General features: G+C 40.6%; 1 protein-coding gene across 1 annotated transcript in view; it reads left to right on the top strand.

Moving 5' to 3' along the window:
• MED12L (mediator complex subunit 12L) overlaps positions 1–17,970 on the top strand; it is a gene marked incomplete at both ends in the record, with an annotated part of 153,517 nt that overhangs the window by 106,006 nt on the left and 29,541 nt on the right. The window contains 12 exons of the mRNA XM_082320657.1: positions 738–885; positions 1,478–1,596; positions 2,769–2,912; positions 3,453–3,616; positions 4,090–4,221; positions 7,117–7,344; positions 9,901–10,042; positions 10,900–11,020; positions 11,746–11,847; positions 13,559–13,672; positions 16,899–17,098; positions 17,653–17,841. Of these exons, the coding sequence (XP_082176783.1) occupies positions 738–885; positions 1,478–1,596; positions 2,769–2,912; positions 3,453–3,616; positions 4,090–4,221; positions 7,117–7,344; positions 9,901–10,042; positions 10,900–11,020; positions 11,746–11,847; positions 13,559–13,672; positions 16,899–17,098; positions 17,653–17,841 (1,803 nt within the window). The remainder of the gene's footprint in view (positions 1–737; positions 886–1,477; positions 1,597–2,768; positions 2,913–3,452; positions 3,617–4,089; positions 4,222–7,116; positions 7,345–9,900; positions 10,043–10,899; positions 11,021–11,745; positions 11,848–13,558; positions 13,673–16,898; positions 17,099–17,652; positions 17,842–17,970) is intronic.

The raw sequence follows: 17,970 nt of genomic DNA, 5'->3' as shown, positions 1-17,970 counted from the left end.
TTTTGTAAGACTGTGCAACTTTTCTGAGCATAGAGTTGCACTCCCGTCTACTACCTTTTTGCCTTGTGATTCTTCAGTATTGTCTTTGTACATAGCCTTATTTTTTTAAAACCTTTTTAAGTGGTTGAAAGAAGTAGTGATTGGTCAGTTGGAGAAGGTAAGTATATTACTGAACAAAATATTTATACTTTATATGACTTGCAGAGCAGTGCTCCAAGTTTTTAAGTTATATACAATGCGTCAACATATGATACATTTCATTAAAAGACTAAATATAACCAGTTACAGTTTAAATAAACTATACATATTTGAATTTCTTTGGAATGTACAAAATAGAATTTTAGGAGTTAGGATGCATCTTTTTTTCAGTGGATTTGTACATAACAAGAGAAATATCACACAGTTTCTAGACATCTGTCTTCTATTTACTAATCTGCTACTGAATATCAGTCCAGGGGACAGTTAGGAGGGTCATCCGCATGCGTCGTCTGACTCTGTCCTTATAGATGCGTACAGAATTCATAATATCAGATTACATTTTTTTCCCCTCTGTATTTTTACCCTACTCTTTAGTGATTTCATTTGGTACTGTTTCCTCCACGCTGATAACCACAGGAGATGCTTTTTGTGACAAAGAGTTAGTTATTGTTTATTGCAGTCTAGGCGACTCGGGTTGGGTTTCTGCAGGTATTGACAGAAAAAAGAAAAGAGACTTCACTCGTATCTGGTCTTTTCAGGATGAATCTTCAAGTCATGAGTGTAACCAGCGCATGATTCTCCTTTATGGCGTTGGTAAGGAGCGTGATGAAGCAAGGCATCAGCTCAAGAAGATTACCAAAGACATCCTCAAAATTCTGAATAAGAAGAGTACTACTGAAATGGGTGGTAAATGCTTTAACGCTGCTGTATGGTAGCCTGTAGCGAAGATCACGGGAGCTGTGAGGTGCTCAGCAAGTTGTCTGGAGCCATGCATGTTGATCACGTAATTTGGCTTTCGTCCCCTTCACAGTCACTGGGTGAAGTACTGACCAGAGTCCCACAGCACAAAGTGCAATCTGCTGGCCTGCCTTACGGCTGTGCCAGGACAGCAACGGGCCACTGTGGTTAGAAATCCCTATTTTCTATTATAGCAGCTTGGCTGTAAACACTTGCGTTAAGCTAAAGCCTGGAATATGAGATACTGGCCAGTGAGCGACACATAGTCCTTCCACTCCTAGTAAAACTGTATGACTGTTTTTCAGTTTTTCTTGGGTGTCACCTTTCTGCATTGGAATAATCTCGAAGTAGCTTTGGTACTGTTACATGCTGTAGCGTATATTTATCCCAAGTATAATGGAAAAACTGAGGCAAGTACAGTTTTATGTAGTCATGAGTAAAGCTTATTAAGATTTTTATTGTCTTTTAAATCAGTAATAATGCAAAACTACTAGGGCACCATTAAATATAAAATAACCAAAATAATTTTTTATCTGTTAAGTTGGGGATGAAGGGCAAAAAGCCAGGAAGACCAAACAAGAAGCATTTCCAACCCTAGAGACCGTGTTCACAAAACTACAGCAACTGTCCTATTTTGATCAACATCAGGTGACATCTCAGGTACTTCCCTTGTATAAAATCGTAGCCTTTTATGTTCTGCTGTAGGGCTATCAAATAGGAAGCAAATCTAGGTTTTTAGAAATGCTTTGTATATACCAACAATTTTCAGTGCCTTGCTTCTTCAAAGGCAAGAGAAAAAATGCTGCCTTGGTATTCTAAAATACCTGCTTCAGCAGATATTTGGGTGTTTGGTTTGGTTTGTTTGTTGGGGGGGTTTTGTTTGTTTGTTTTGCAAGAAGCTTTCTGTATTATTATAGATCTCATGATTTTTTTAATGAAAAATTTGAAATAAATTTTACATAAATTTCCATTAACAACATTGTTTAGGGCTCATTGGTAAATTAGATACTTACTAACCAATCTCTTGCATACGTATAAGATGTGTTACTGTATCTGTGTTTATGAAGGACAGCGAACTCTTCTCTGTTTTTGTGCAACAAACTGAGTATGTCTCTGAGAAGCTGGTCAATAATACAGTTTGTTCTTTTCTGGATATTACAATTTATAGTTAACCTTTACTGTTAAAAAGCTGTATCAATGCCTGACTGGAGAACATAAATAATGTATTTTAAATGACAAGCCTAGTTCTCCTGGTTTATATTAGGACTTGCATGCAAATATATCAGCATATGATTTCATCATTTTGTCAGGTGTTACTGTTTTTAAGTATATTTTAATAACCAGAGCCTAACTTAAGAAACAAAGTAAAAGATGTACATGTTTGATACTTAATTTATAAGACCTCTTTAGATCTGGTCTTTTGAATGAATTTTTTACATGGTTTGTTTGCAGGATAACGTGTTATTAATTATCTGAAAAACATCAATTAAAAAATCAGAATGCAGTAAGATGAAAATAAAAATTATTTTGCCTCTTCTTTAAAGCAAAATACCCCACAAAATAAAAATCAGTATTGTAGATTTTAAGAGCAGTTTGACTCTCAGCTGTAAAGCAGCAGAACAGCATTTTCCGTGTTGTCAGTTTTGAAAATAAAACGGCATTACGACTGACTTGTGGGATAGTAGAGTAATAGATATGCATGATTTGTTAGTGCTTTTATCTGTAAAATGCTGTCACTTGCTATTACTGCTTATAAAATCGGATTTTTGGAGCACTAGTGTATCTGAAAAGCCCTCAGTCACCATATGACTTTTCAACATTTATTTTCACAGATCTCCAGTAATGTTCTCGAACAGATAACTAGTTTTGCCTCAGGAACATCATATCATCTTCCCTTGGCTCACCATATACAGCTCATCTTTGATCTCATGGAGCCAGCACTGAATATCAATGGACTTATAGACTTTGCCATACAGGTAAACCGAGTTAATTTTTTGGGGGGGGTTATGTCAGGATAAAGCTGTGATACATTTTCTCTAAAACCAGACAAAAAACCCAAGACCTGGACCGCAGATTCTCCTGAGTTGCTGCCATGTGCTTTTATCTGTTTGTTTCCTGACTGTGCCAGATACTTCCACTTCTGTCTTACTTTGATAATTATGGAGAATCAATAGATGTATTTTATTTTTATATCTTTCAAAATTAATAAAACTCTGGATTATTTTAGCACAAAGTATTTTAGGATAGGCTTCACTCTTTCAGACTGAACTATTATATTATACAGTAAAGCATCTGGGTGCCAGAAATGCCATGTATTTCTGAAGAGCAGTTCTGAGGGACGTTTCTTATACTTCAACAGTTTATTTTGTTCCCTCTTTCCCTTGTTATGTAGTGAGTAAGGAATTTCATTTTTGTTTGCCTTACAGTTTTTCCTTAATGTATTTTCTTTGCACCTATTTTGCATGTTTAACTTGGAAATTATTTTCAGTTCATTATTTTTGCATATGCCTTTTCAGCTGTTGAATGAGCTGAGCGTTGTGGAGGCAGAGCTGCTGCTGAAGTCTTCCAGCCTGGCAGGAAGCTACACAACGGGGCTGTGCGTCTGCATCGTCGCCGTTCTGCGACGATACCATGCCTGCCTCATCCTCAACTCGGAGCAAACCGCACAAGTCTTTGAAGGGTTTGTGGCAGCTACAATTTTCCAAAAAGTATTTTTGGTGTTCTCTCTTAAGCAAAAAAATGCATTTAGGTTCAGGTAGTGTGACCAATTGTTGCACTGCTATTGGGAGGCTGTAAGTGAGCTCAGGTGAGTGGAGCACATGGCTCACCTCTGCAGCCTGCTTCCCGCTGCTGGGGGCTGGTGGGACCTGCACACTTCGTAACCTAGGAAAAGGGGAGAGTTGTGTATCTTGATTTCCTACCCATTTGCCCTATTCTGCCCTGGGCTCCTCCAGTGCCTCTGTGTCCTGTCCTCCCTGGGGCCCAAGCAAGTGCACAGGTGACACCAAACTTCACGTGAGCCCTGTCAGCCTGTAGATGCAAGGTCTGTCATCACATTGCCCAGCTAATGGTGGGGTTTATATGATATGTGACAGTACAAGACACATTTCTAAGGTGCATTGGAACAAACTCAGAATGGTTTTATTTTTGCAGGTTGTGCGGGGTGGTAAAGCACGTCGTTAATCCCTCAGAGTGTTCCTCCCCAGAAAGGTGTATTTTGGCTTACCTCTATGATCTGTATGTGTCCTGTAGTCACCTGAGAAGCAAGTTTGGAGACCTCTTCAGGTGGGTGGTAATGGGATTTTTCTCACCACTGCCTAGCCGGTAGACTGCTGTACACTGTTGTGGTTTCAGATCAGTTTGCTTTCCATGGAAAATACACTGTTGCTTTTGCTGCTTTACCTTTACTGATGCAATTCTCTTGCCTGTGCCAGCATGGCAGCACAGTGTGTGGTCCTGAGCCTGCGAAGTCCTCGTGCTGTGCCGGTACCTGCTGTGGAGGAGCAGAGACTGAGCCCTCCTTGCAGCGCTGTGGTTACCTTCGCGGGTTGCTTCAGCAAGCAGTGCTCGCACGCAGCGAGCAGGCATGGGGCGAGGGAAGCAGGGGCAGCAGCGTCAGGTCGGCTGCTGAGGCAGCTGTGCCGCACAGCATTGGACCCCTCCCCACACACCTTTTTTTTGCTTTCGCAGATTGTGATGTGACTGATTTGGTTTCTATAATGCATCAGCAAATTGGCTGTGATACATACAACGTTGGATGGAAAATAACAAAATCTTAGCTGACGCAGCTGTAATATTCTATTAAATATTTCCTTTGATGTGGGGAGAGGCACAAACATGTTTGAGTTTGTGAAGTTTTATGCTTGAATGTTCAGTTCCTTGATTTTTAAATTAAAAAAGTATTTTAGGTACCCATATGCTGTATTTTTGGCTCTTATTTTTTAAAGGGGGAGTGGAAACCTTTCATATGCAAATACGCATCTTGTGAGAGTTACAAACCGCTTCAGTTACTGTTTCCCCTCCTAGTTTATATACCTGCTTTTGGTTTGCGTGTTTCAGATTTGTGGTTTTCATTTCATAGGGAGAAGGAAAAGAGTTCTCAGTAATAATCTTAATATTTTAATAGGTTTACAAATACATGGGAACAGTAGCATTTAATATGAGAAACACTAGTAAAAAGAAATATGAAATATAGAACTACAAAAGAGTTGTGACTGTATGTTCATTTTTCTACTTAAAACCTGAAGTTCAGTAACACAATAAAAACAACATTTTTATTAATACTAACCTAAAATAACAAATCAAAACATCATCTAGTAATACAGAGATAGTTAAGGTATTAAATAATGTATTAAATATGTGATATACAGCACTTGATTTGAAGCCCCTTTTTTTCAGACGGGTGGAGTTAGAAATTCTCTGAAAACTGGTAAAAAAATTATGTATACATTTTTTAAACAGCTGTGTGTAAATTAATAGTGCTACACTTGTTTTCTTGGTTTCCTTGCTACAACTGAAACAAAACCAATATCACTTGTCTGTACGCGGCAACTTTTTTAGCTCCTTTTTGGCACACTGTAAGTCCCAGCTTTTTCTCTAAGTCAGTTTGAAGAAACCACAAAGTACAGTTCATAAATGTTCAAATTTAGAGACTTACCTTCCTTATATTGCACTGCTTCAAAATGGCTTCTAATATCATCTGCAGTATTTCTCATGACTGGGTTTTACTAAGTGAGCTGCATGTTTTGGTTTAGTATGCTTGGTATATCTAGTTGTATGCACTAAACTTCCTTTTTTAAATCATTCCTTCACTTTTTTTTTTTTTAAATCTTATCTTCTGACCACTCCCCTAGCGTTGCTTCTTGTGCAAATACAGTTTCAGAGGCTGCTTTGCTCACATGTTCAGTGTTGTATTGTTTGGGTTTTGGACCTTTCTTTCTGTGACCCGTGGGGTAAGTGTAGGTAAATGCTGTGATGACAGTATCGGGTACGTATATGTGCCTAGGATGCTGGTACATGAGAGCCCATTTAAATAGTGCCTGATGTTTGAGGTATGGGGTATTTGTTTTCCACTGGTTGGTTTTCTTTCTTTGCTGTTACACATGGCTGTTAGAGCAAAGGGTTAACGTCAGGCATTACCCTTCTTGTAGATTAATTATCCTGCTAATGCCCTCCTCCTCCTGCCCTGGAGCATCCCGATGAGGAGCAGCTGTGTGCAGGGGTTCTGCAGTGGCAGGGTGTCCCCAGGGAGGCCCTCCAAGCCCCTCGCCCAGGCCTGCTCTGCACATCGCATTGAGCTCCTTCCTCAGGTCACAGATGCCTTCCAGGCGGCACAGTGCTTCCTCTGTCTTTTCATCCCAGGGCCAGTGGAGTTCTAAAAAATTCCAAAGGTTTTATGTATTTGAAGTTAATTTCAATTAACAGATTTTTTTCCTAGTAATGAGGAAGTCTTCCCAGTTGGGATAATTAGTGAAGTTTGTCCATAAGGATGTTGTTTGAGCTGTGGTATAAAACTCAACGCTTGAGACAAATGCTCCTTAGAACATTTTGTGTGTGAAATTTACATTCTTCACTAAAGCCTTTTTTTTCCCCTGAAGAAAGCTAATTAACATGTAGGTATTCCTAGCCTGGAACATTTCTTGACCTTTTGTCGTAATTGTTAATGCCAAAATATGACCTTTAAGTATCTTTTCTCTGTTTACTGATTCCATCTGTCAAAAAGTTGTCTGTTATGTCATATTATTGCTGAATGTGGAGTTTTTAATTTAGATAAACTTTCTCATTTTTCCTTAATTAATTCTTCTTACCACTACTGCAGTTCACTGTGTCATAACAGATAAAGAGGGGGAGCAGCGTTACGAAGCACTGTTACAATTCATGGAGAGGCATCTGATGCTCCAGGAAGTTATTGCTAGTGAGGAATGAATGTGTGATCCTTATCCAGCTGCTCACAATTTCAGTCATAGAAACGATTTGGAAACTTGAGACTTTATTTGCAGGAAAACTTGAATGAAATTGATGTATCAGCCGTATTTTCTGGTAGATGCTTCTTATCAAAATTGAGTTTGAAAGTGTGTGCAGAATGGTAACCAAACTAGGATTTTCTAATCCCACATGTTATGTTCAACAGTATTTGTGCAAAGTGCATTTTTGGCAATTCTCTCTTTTTTTGGTCCTCAGTAGTGCCTGTTCTAAGGTGAAGCAAACGATATACAGCAATGTTCAGCCTTCAAATTCCAATTTACTGTGGGACCCAGAGTTCATGCTAGATTTTATTGAGAATCCTTCTGCTCACAGCGTTAACTACTCAATGCTGGGCAAGATCCTGAGCGATAACGCAGCCAACCGCTACAGCTTTGTCTGCAATGCACTAATGAATGTGTGCATGGGGCACCAAGATGCAGGAAGGTAAGGCAAACCGTGCTGGAATTGGAACTGGATGGATTTTTACATGAGGGTTCCTTTCACCTTTTTGTTTTGTCTCTTTTTTGCAATTGTTTCCATTCATTACTCTTTCTGGTTGCTGAAAATTTATTAAGTTTCCTCTGAGTTATTTCATTAAATCAATCTGCATAATTTAACAGAAGGGAGTAACAAGTAGAAAGAACTCACTGTAAGGCAGTCAGTAAGCTTTTTGTATCAGCAGTTGCGCCGTTTCAGACAGAACAGCTCAGCACAATCTTTGCTCATTAGAAGCCTGTAAATGAGGGAAGGTTCTGCATTAGGTCATTTCCTTCTTCTGATGCAATCGCTGTTTAATTTATTGAATGTGCAATTTATTAATTACGGAATTAATCTTCATAGGTAATACATAGATTTTAAAAAAATATTTTTTAAAAAGTGTTAAGAGTTTTATTGGATAGAAGCTACTAGAATTATAACAGCTGTCAGTTATATTTTCAGAGTAGCTTGGACCTCATGGTGCACAGTTGAAGTCGTTCTCCAGTCATTAGAGTTAAGGATGAGATCTGCACTTCAACACCACTTACTGTGGTTGTCTTCTGACACCAGCAGGCGCTGGCTCCTGTCATAGTCAGGTGGAGCTTTGGTCTGATCCAGCATGACATTTCTTGGGTCTTAAGTCTATGTTATATCTTTTTAGATGATCTCAAGGTACTGACGAGAGGTATAGTGAAGAACCCTTGCAGTAAAACAGCTTAACATCAGGGTCAGAGTTTTACACTGACAGTATGTTTTCATTCATAATTCAGATGTTCTTCTCTCAGTTGCTTCCTCCTTCTAGTGTGTAAACTTATAAACTCTGCCTTCTTGTGCAAATGTAGCACTGCAGTGTTGAAACGGTTTTACCCTGGTTTTCCATTCTGCAGGGTCTGTGATGCAGGGTGAAGCAAACACTGATTTTTGGATCTAGCCTTTACTTCTGCCCCCAGCACCTTTGTTCCTCTTACACAACCAAAACCACCAGAACTTGGTGTTCTCTTCTGATTCTGTTCCAATTTTTAAGAAATTCTTGGTCTTGATAGTTAGGCCTAGATGCAGCAGTAGCTGACAGTCTTTTTTAAGGTTGCTGACAGATCACAAAACTCAAGGAAACTGTGGAATTTTTTTGCTTTTCTTTTCTGATTGACTCCTGCCCAATGTGTGTGCAGTTCCAGTATCCTTCTCCCAGTCCCCAGTATGAAGCCATCTCTGAAATGTCCAAAGCAGGTCCAGAGGAGGCCACAAAAATGGTCAAAGGGCTGAACACCTCTCCTGTGAAGAAAGGCTGAAAGAGTTGGGGTTGTTCAGCCTGGAGAAGAGAAGGATTTGGGGGAGACCTTCTTGCAGCCTTTCAATATATAAATGGGGCTTATAAGAAAGATGGAGAGAGACTTTTTACCAAGGCCTGTAGTGACAGGACAAGGGGCAACAGTTTTAAACTGACAGAGGGTAGCTTTAACTTGAACATAAGGAAGAAATGTTTTACTTGTGAGGGTGGTGAGACACTGGAACAGGTTGCCCGGGGAAGTTGTAGATGCCCCATCTGTGGAAGTTTTCAAGGCCAGGTTGGACGGTGCTTTGAGCAACCTGATCAACTGGAATATGTCCCTGCCCACAGCAGAGGGGGTTGGACTAGGTGATCTTTAAAGGTCCCTTCCAACCCAAACAAGGTCCCTTCCAACCCAAATGGTTCTGTGATTCTGTGGAATGTGGGGCATCCTTGGCAGAGCAGCTGAGAGGAAGCAGTTTTGTAAGAGCAACAAAGGGGAACATCTAAATGTGGCCAAACGAGTTTCACTGTGGAACAGAGAAAAAATAACTTGCACTGGGATGAGTCAACTCTGCTCTGTTTTTTAAAATGTTGCATAACTCTGAATCATACACCGAATCACACATTACACAGTATGTGATCTGTGAAGTAAAATTAATTAATGGCAATTGATTTTGCAACTCTCTCCTCCCTCCTAAACATCAGTGCTGGCCTGGCACAGGGAGGGAGGGCTCCTGCAGTGAGATGTCACTGGTGACCCAGGGGCTGGGGAGATGTGCACCACATGCACCACTTTCCCATGACATTTTTACATGTGGCAGCACTGAGGAAAGGCCAGAGTGTGCCCCTGTAGAGAGGGGCAGGTCATCTGTCACGGTGGGCTGCAGCCAGCGGGGGTTCGGGTTCTCCATCCCTCTCCCTGGGCAGCTCAGCATAGGTAGGGAAGCTGGTACGAACACAGGCATACAAAAGCGGGGTTTACACAAAATAAAGGCCCTATGCTACTGTAGATTGGATGGATGCAAGTTATGGGGTACCAGTCACATACTGTTTTTTTTTCCAGATGCTCCAGTTGTCCACAACTGAGTAACATTAGGTTATATGTACAGTAGCATAAATCATGTTTGGACATAAACCCCCACCTTAACTAAGGAAACACCAGTTCTTCTGCCAAGCACTGATCTGCTTTGACCTAAATATTCATTGTTTACAAAATATCTTGCTTCTGTATTAGTTTTTCTCTTCTCTCCTAGGATTAATGACATAGCAAACCTTTGCGCAGAGCTGACGGCATGCTGCACGGTGCTTAGCTCAGAGTGGTTAGGGGTCGTAAAAGCTCTTTGCTGCTCTTCAAATCATGTCTGGGGTTTCAATGATCTGCTCTGCAGTGTGGATGTAAGTTCAATATCTTCTGAAGTACCTGTTAAACCTATTTACCTAGGGTGCACTTAGAAGTATAGTAAAGTTTCTGTTCAATACAAAATGCTGAGCACAAATGTAGTCCTGTATCCATTTGAGTTTTCAAGGCTTTTAATGAGATTCCTAATGGATTTTTATTCTTTCCTACATCTTCAGGGTTAGTGTAGAATTTGGGCAGTGCTTAAAGTTTTCTCTTTGTAATTTTTTTTCCTTCTTACAGAATGATACAGAATATCAGAGGTACTCTTTGAAAGGAGCAGGCATGTCCATATACTTTTTCTAAAATGCTGATGGATGTGCAAATAACTATTTTCAAGACCCTATTTTGGTGTTGGCTTTTAGAGTGTAGAAAGGGTGGTACACTTTGCTGTTCCTTACTCGCCTGGTATAAGTTACCGTAGTCCTGTTAAAGTCAGCAGGATTACAGTGACTAATGTTATCCGATATCTGATTCCATATATTTATCTATAGTTTGATTACATATGCCTTTAGGAACAGATTGAAGCTGTGTACACTGGGGACATGTTCTTGACCTGAAGCTAAGGAATGAGTATTGATATTATCAATTTTTATAGAATGATAAAATTTTCTCTGTTTTTTGTAAGACTAGTGTTTTTTTATTTCAGAATTAATTTGTTGTATTTGAAATAGGTGTTTGTTAAAATTAAGAGCTATCAATATTTGCCAGAAAATGTTTGGGAAATGCCTTAAAATGTAGAGACAAATGCTTATGTGTAAACATTCTACTGTTTATTCTTCTAGTTAATTCCTTAATAATTGTGGCAGTGGTATGTGCACTGTTATGTGAAGTCTTGCAATGTTTTTCCTTCAAGGTGAGCGACCTGTCATTCCACGATTCCCTGGCCACTTTCATTGCTATATTGATCGCCCGGCAGTGCTTTTCGCTGGAAGATGTAGTTCAGCATGTTGCACTGCCTTCTCTTCTTGCAGCTGGTAAGAAAATACCAAGAGTAAAATTTAAAATGAAAAACTTAAGACTTCTTAAGAAATCTCCATTGATTGAATAAGTAGTGTGTTCTCAACTGTGTTCTTGTATGGAATGCCACCTGTTGTGCACTGCAGCATGTGTGTCCCTGCAGTTCCCAAAAGGAGCGAAGCCAAGTTAGATCAGAGAACCCACACATGACAAGTGGTATCAGAGTTGCTGACAGTGCACTGTCCCCTTCTGTTATGCAGCCTCACCTTCTGCTCATGACTTTTCTGCTCTAAGCTATACACTTAAGCGTCTGCCAGATCTACTCAGATTGTGCATTTCCTTCTGGCATCAGTCTGCCTGACGATGTTGGCATTTTCTCTCTGACCTCACTGTCTTCGCCTCCAGCCCTGGGGTACTGTAGCTGTGGTCCTCTTTGTTGGCCACTTCACACATTTGTTTTCACTTTCTGCTTGGATTTGCGTTTCTTGTTTCTGCTTTGACTGTCAAAAGCCATTTTAACCATGTATTCTTTTCTGCCATTAATTAGTTCTCTTGCTTACCAAAAGTCATACTATTCTTCCCTGTTTTTTAATGACTCAAAGCCATAAATGCTGGTTCCTGTTGATGAAATTATTGTGTTCCCATTTAAAATGGGGCTGTGAGGTAGAACATTTCTAGGCCTGCCACTGGGACTTGTGAGGTCCTGGGCAGATACCTTATGTCCACATCCCATCTGCCGTAGCCTGTGGAGATCCGGATGCCGAGCCTGGGGCGAGGATGACCTGTCGGCTACTCCTGCACCTCTTCAGGACACCCCAGGTCTGCCTCTTTCCCCAGGGAACAGGTAAGTTGCCTGCTGCGTGGTCCTTTCATTTCAGAAAGTGAAGCCTTATGGTTTTTGATGGCTTCAGATTTCATGTGTGAAAATATCCACAGTGCAATGATAGCTGGTTTAAAGTTACAGATGTTTCACTAGTGAAAAGCTGATACATACTATTCTTATTTGTTTGGGAAATGTTTTATATGTATGTAGAACTATAGAAGTTTGCTGAAATTTATTCATTATCAACACCTGGCCACCCGTGTGTCGCATAATGTTGACATAAAACTCAGACATATTAATATTACATCTTAAAAAAGAAAATTAAGTTTTAACACAGCATCTGTGTACACTTCAGCAAAGAGGAATACATTTAGAAGACCTATTCTGTGCTGATAGTTCTCATTTTGTTTTAGAATTTCATTGAAACAGTCATGTGAGCCTGGGACCTATTAATACTGGTTTTGTGCTGGTGCTGCTGTTTGCAATGGTAGTACGTATCACAGTCCCCACTTTCCTTCGTACTAAGTACTGTCAGGGCAGCTCCTGTAGTGGGTCATCTCACAGTGACAGAGAAACTAATAGGGATACACATCATGCAGTTTGGTCGCTTTGTATGTAAATGGAAATTAAATGTGATTTTCAGTAGAATATAATAAAGCATCTAGTCCAACAGAAGAAACACGAGGAAATTAGTTCTCAGAATATATTAATGTAGTTCTCCTTTTAAATTTGAATACTCTGTGGTCTGACTTGTGTATGTTTGCCACAGACCAAAAGAGGAAGGAAAAGGGCAAGGAACAAGCACCTAACAATTAAAAGGAAATGACTAGAAATAACCTGTGTTTTGACTTATAAGTATTTCAGCAAATTTGATGACAAGACTATTTGTATGGGAAAATGAAATTGAAAGAAAAAAATTTTTTTAGCTCTTAAGTGGTGTCAAATTCTTCCATCTAAAAGTAATATTAGTTTCTTTTTTGACCAGAAATGAGTGAGCTTTTGTTGCATATTCGAGCAAAATAAGTAAGAGCTGTGAAGAATACTGTCTGAGTAACAGCAATATGTTACATGGTCCCAGGCTTCCCTAGAAATAAAAATAGATTTGAATGGATAGGAAAAATCATGTCTGAACTCTAGGAAGTAGTACAAATCAAACGAAATGTGACCATGATACAGATTTTTCTTATATATGGCTCTGTTAACCACCTCAGAAAGGTGGTAGATTCATCCTTCCTTTCTCCCTCCCTGTCTTTCAGTCTGTTTATCTTCTCCTTCAAGTTAGAAAAAGCACTCACTGACTTCTTTTGCAGTCTGCTTCTGAGCTACAGACTTACGCTTAACTGTGCAACAGACATTTATATTAATTAATTTTGCGTCATTTGTTATGAAGACTAGGTGAGGGAAAGTAATTTCCTAAATCTATGAAGTCAAAACCAAAATACACTTCAGTGTCTCATTGTGGTTAAATTTGCTGTTTACATGGACACCGTGAGATGACAGGCTTCTTTTTCTATTTAAGTGGTCATAGCTTATTTTGGTATTAATAGATTACGACCGTGTATCCCAGTTGATTTTAATGACTTACCTGTTGGTCTTCAGTTTCAGAAAATTCAGTTCTTCATTCAATTATTGTACTTCTATAGCGATTCTAGATGAAAAGTATTTTGTACAAAGGAAATTTTAGTTAGTAAATAGCAACCATTTTCGACAAGATTTACTCTTCTTTCCACAGGAAAATTATTTCCTGGAATTCGTTCTTCTTGTGATCGTCACCTCTTGGCTGCTGCTCACAACAGTATAGAAGTGGGAGCTGTGTTTGCAGTCTTAAAAGCGATTTTGATGCTTGGTAAGATTATGCAGAGTCATGTCTAATGTTTTTGTTCTAGTGTTCGGGTAAAAAAACAGATCATGCTAGTTCACTTTCCTGGGAATGCTCCTGGGAAAGGAAAACCCTGATGACAGGAGAAAAATGTGGATGATATCTGTGCTTCTCTAGCATGTGAGTAGCATTTCCCCCCCAGGTCAAGAGAGAATTTTTCTCTGGTGAGTCAGCCCCAGCTGATGAGGCTTTAAGCAGATGTGACTTTTTCACATTTTGACCCCTACCCCTGCCACTAAGTCCCAGTACATATCAAACTCAGGTGAGTTCCTCTCAAATATAGACAGGAAAAACGATCTCAGATAATTTTTCCCACCTTTTTGTGTGTTTTACCACAAATCACGTGTGTTTGTCATTTTGGAAGTTGCAAAAGAATCACTGCTAAGCAACTCTCCATGAACGACGAGTGTGTTATTTTTCCAGACAAGTGACTGCCTCAGAGCTTTGGTTTGGCTTAAGTTCAGTTAAAGCTCTTGTGACCTATGGTGATGTGTATTTTTGGAGCTAAGTAAATGTCCAGTTAAAGAAGCAAGATCTTCCAGATGTGGACGTACCCACAGAGGAATACCTCCAGCTAGAGTGCCATTATTATATTCTCTGTTGGCCAGTGTCTCAGAACTGTCTTTAAAAAAACCATCATCCTTAATGATGGGACTATATTGGGAAAGATGTTAGCTATCTGGGATGGACTGATGGATTTGAGAATGAGTTTGAAATACGTTTATGGCCTTTATGTTCTCTTGCTATGCAGAGTGCTGAGATTTGCTATTTTTCTTCATTAATGGTGTGTAGTGTGAACACTTGTTTCATCTCTGTGCAGGGACGTGGTTTGGATAGAGTCCGGTGCAGGGTGGTACAAAGGAAAATTCGGACACATGGTTTATTTGTGCTTTCACTGCAGTACATCTCCTCCTATACTCCAAATGTTACATTTGGAGATGTCTCTTCTTGGCGCCCTGCATTAGTTATTTAAAAATTGTACTTGATTTGCTGAGGAAAAGCATCAAATAAATGATAGCTGTTGTAGTTCTATGCTGAGGAAGCTTTGTGCGTAGAAATCTATGTTAGAAAAAATAGTCTCTACTCACAATGAAAGACGATGCTGCAGTCAAGTGCTCTAGGGTGTATTAAATGTCTTCAAGTTTTATTAAAGCATTCTGGGATGGCTTCAGCTTCATGTGTCACTTGGTAGCAATCTTGTCCTTGGTATCAATTCCCTCTTGTCCTTCACAGGTACAGATTTGGGCTTGATATGGCTGCACTCACAAGCTCCGAAGATGCTTGAGTGCAGGGAGGGTGTGGATGGGCAGTTTGCTGCTGCCGTCTGTTCACATGCGTTGGGCAGAGATGTCCGTCGGCTTGTTTCCCATGCTCTTCACAATGAGCTTGTCCCGGGCTCTGGGTTCTGCAGGGCTTGATGTGTCTGCTCTGTCAGCCATTGGGTCAGTGGTACGGGGGTTTTTGGATTTGCCTGGATTTGGGGGAACAGAGGGATTATAGCTGCTTTCACTTCTCAGGGTATGTTCTACTGTTTTGCTGTTGGCCGACTTAAAAATCATTTCTATTCTGTCTCATGAGTGACAATGCTGTTTATTCAGTCTCTCCCCTCTCTGTAAGGAGTTGATTCCTTGTGCTGCAATGGGCTGTGCAGAGAAGATCGGGGCAGGAGCATGCCTGCCATAGTGGAGAGCTGGGTGAGCCTGCTGGGCCGGCCGTGCAGAGCCGGCTGAGGGGTCGGGGATGAAACATGTGCTGTCAGGTCACAGCCACCACTGCCACCCACCGGGAGGTACTGTCTGGGTACAGGCTGGTCTGTCACAGCGAGTCAGGGCTCTGGTTTTGATAGACTGTTAAATAGAAGTTTAGTCTTGTTTAAAAAAGGGTTGTATGCTGTTTATTTAGGAGCACAAACCCAAGAGGGGGCACAGGTGTTGGCTGTCTTTCTTAGCAGTAACTCTACTAAACCCTCAATTTTTTTTCATCTAGGGTAATGTAGTACCGGGGAACGCAGAAACAGTGACGGGAGAACTGAGTGTGCAGGAGGAGTTTCGAGCACTCTGTGTAAACGTGTAGTAGTCTGGGGATGTGGCCACAGCTGCTGAAGGGCTGTCAGTATCCTTGGTGCAGTAGTTTGAAATACTTTGCCGGTAGTTGTAGATCTTAGCAAAAATTCCTAGCATGTGTGTAACCAGAGGCCCTGGTGTGAATGTGTGTGTGTTTGAGTGGCTGAAGCAAGCCATTTAGCCTTGTCACATCATGTTAGTTGTTGATCTCGATAGTAAACTGAGGGGTTTTCTAAGGGATGACTATCATATGTGATGCATCAGTTAAAATCCACAGGAATTTCTGCTGACTTAAAACATTAGGCTCTGTTATCCTGCTTCTCGTGCAGGCTGTCATCATGCACACTTCTGGATGGCCTCGCAGGCTCCTGGGTATTATTATGTGCAGCAGTTCGGCTATTTTCGCCACTACTACATGCTGTAGTTGCATCTTCTTCCTTGTCCAAGGTTTCAGGCCAGTAAACACGTAAAACATGCTACAGGTCTGGCTTTTTTGTGTCCGGCGTATTTTTCCTTACTCCTCTGGTCGCTCCAGTTGGTTTCAGGTAGATGGTGGTCGTAGACCTGTGCTGGTGCCTTGCAGAGAGGAGGTGCTCACCAGTGTTTGCCAGGCTCCCTCAGCGTGCTCTGCCCTTTTCCATTGCCAGAAAGATCAGTCTCTCTTGTCAAGAAGTTCATGGTAAGGTTGGCTAAGGGGCCACTGCTCAAAACTTGTCTTTTGATGTATGGAGTGTTAAATCTAAGTAAGAGAGAAGACTTGGAAAAGGGACATCTGAGAAGAGCGAGTAACCCAACTCTCCCTTATCTGCCAAAGCAATTCTGTACACTCACTGACCTTTTCCTGTCGAGCACGTAGTGGCTTTATTTGTGTTTGGTTGTATAAACTTTCTCCTACTTCTGAAATATCCATTAAAAAGATGCTATGCCAAATGAAACAAGTGGACAACACTTGGAACGTGGTGATTTTCAGAGTCAGTTAGTGTGGGCCTTTTTGAATGCGGCTGCCTCACTCCTGCTTTACTCCTCAGCTGGCCCATGCCTCCGAAGATGTCCCTTGGCGGGTAAGCGGTCTGGGGGCACGAGGGCTTGGGTAAAAGTTCACCCTGTGCTTCTGTGCTTCTGCTGTACAGGCGACGCTGAAATTGGCAGCAACAATGTCAACTCCTTGAAGAGTGAAGACTTCCATATGAGAGGCTTATTAGATGAACTTAATGAAGATGAAATCTGGGGTTCCTCCCACACTTTGAAATCATGCGGAAAAACTGTTTCCATAGAAACTGCTAGTTTAAGCGAGTATGCTAGATATGTGCTAAGAACAATTTGCCAGCAGGTAATCTCTAGAACTACTCTTCTGTCTTCATTTGGAGAAACAATGTTATTTTATTTGAAAAGTGTAACATATATTTTGGTGCAAAATGAATGTTGAAGTATTTCCGTATTTGAGTTCTGTTTTGGTTTCCTGATTCGGACAATTTATGCATAGAGTAGTATGTTCTTGGGGGGAAAAAAATTGCTTTAGCTAGATATTAGCATCTCCCTACATTCTATCAGAACTGAGGTGGTTTTTTTACCTGAATCTCAAGCACTTTGAAGACAGTAGGGACCACTCCATCAGCTGTCTGCTCAAAGTGCTTTTGCAGTAGCATTTGTTTTATTGCAAAGTTGCTTTCAAAGTATAGAAGAAATGAATTTTGGAAGACCTTTTAACAGTCTCATACTTTGAGGTGGTACTGAAAGACAGAAGACATTTCCAATCTCACATGTTGCATGAACCATAGTTCACTTCAAGTTTTGCATATGGAAAAATCACTTTTCTGTTTAGCTTACCAAAAGTTAATATTGTCTTGAAACTGTCTTGTGAATCTGTTATCTGATTACTTACAGGAATGGGTTGGAGAGCACTGTTTAAAAGAACCTGAGAGGCTGTGCACGGACAAAGATCTTATTTTGGATCCTGTTCTTTCAAACAAGCAAGCACAGAAACTCCTTCAACTTATCTGTTATCCTCATGGTATTAAAGAATGCACCGAGGGTGACAACCCTCAGAGGCAGCATATCAAACGCATACTTCAGGTAATGTGGTGGGGAAAAGGTCGAAAAACTACCTGTGATGCACTGACTCTTAACCTGTCATTCAGCAGCACCACCAAGTGACATTGATTTGCAGTTCCTGGTGCAAGCAAGCATTAGGTTCTTTAAAGA

Source organism: Platalea leucorodia (assembly GCF_965183815.1).
Source record: "Platalea leucorodia genome assembly, chromosome: 8".
Taxonomy (NCBI): domain Eukaryota; kingdom Metazoa; phylum Chordata; class Aves; order Pelecaniformes; family Threskiornithidae; genus Platalea; species Platalea leucorodia.
The sequence above is the reverse complement of the archived record's forward strand: the minus strand, read 5'-3'. Positions and strand labels throughout refer to the sequence as shown.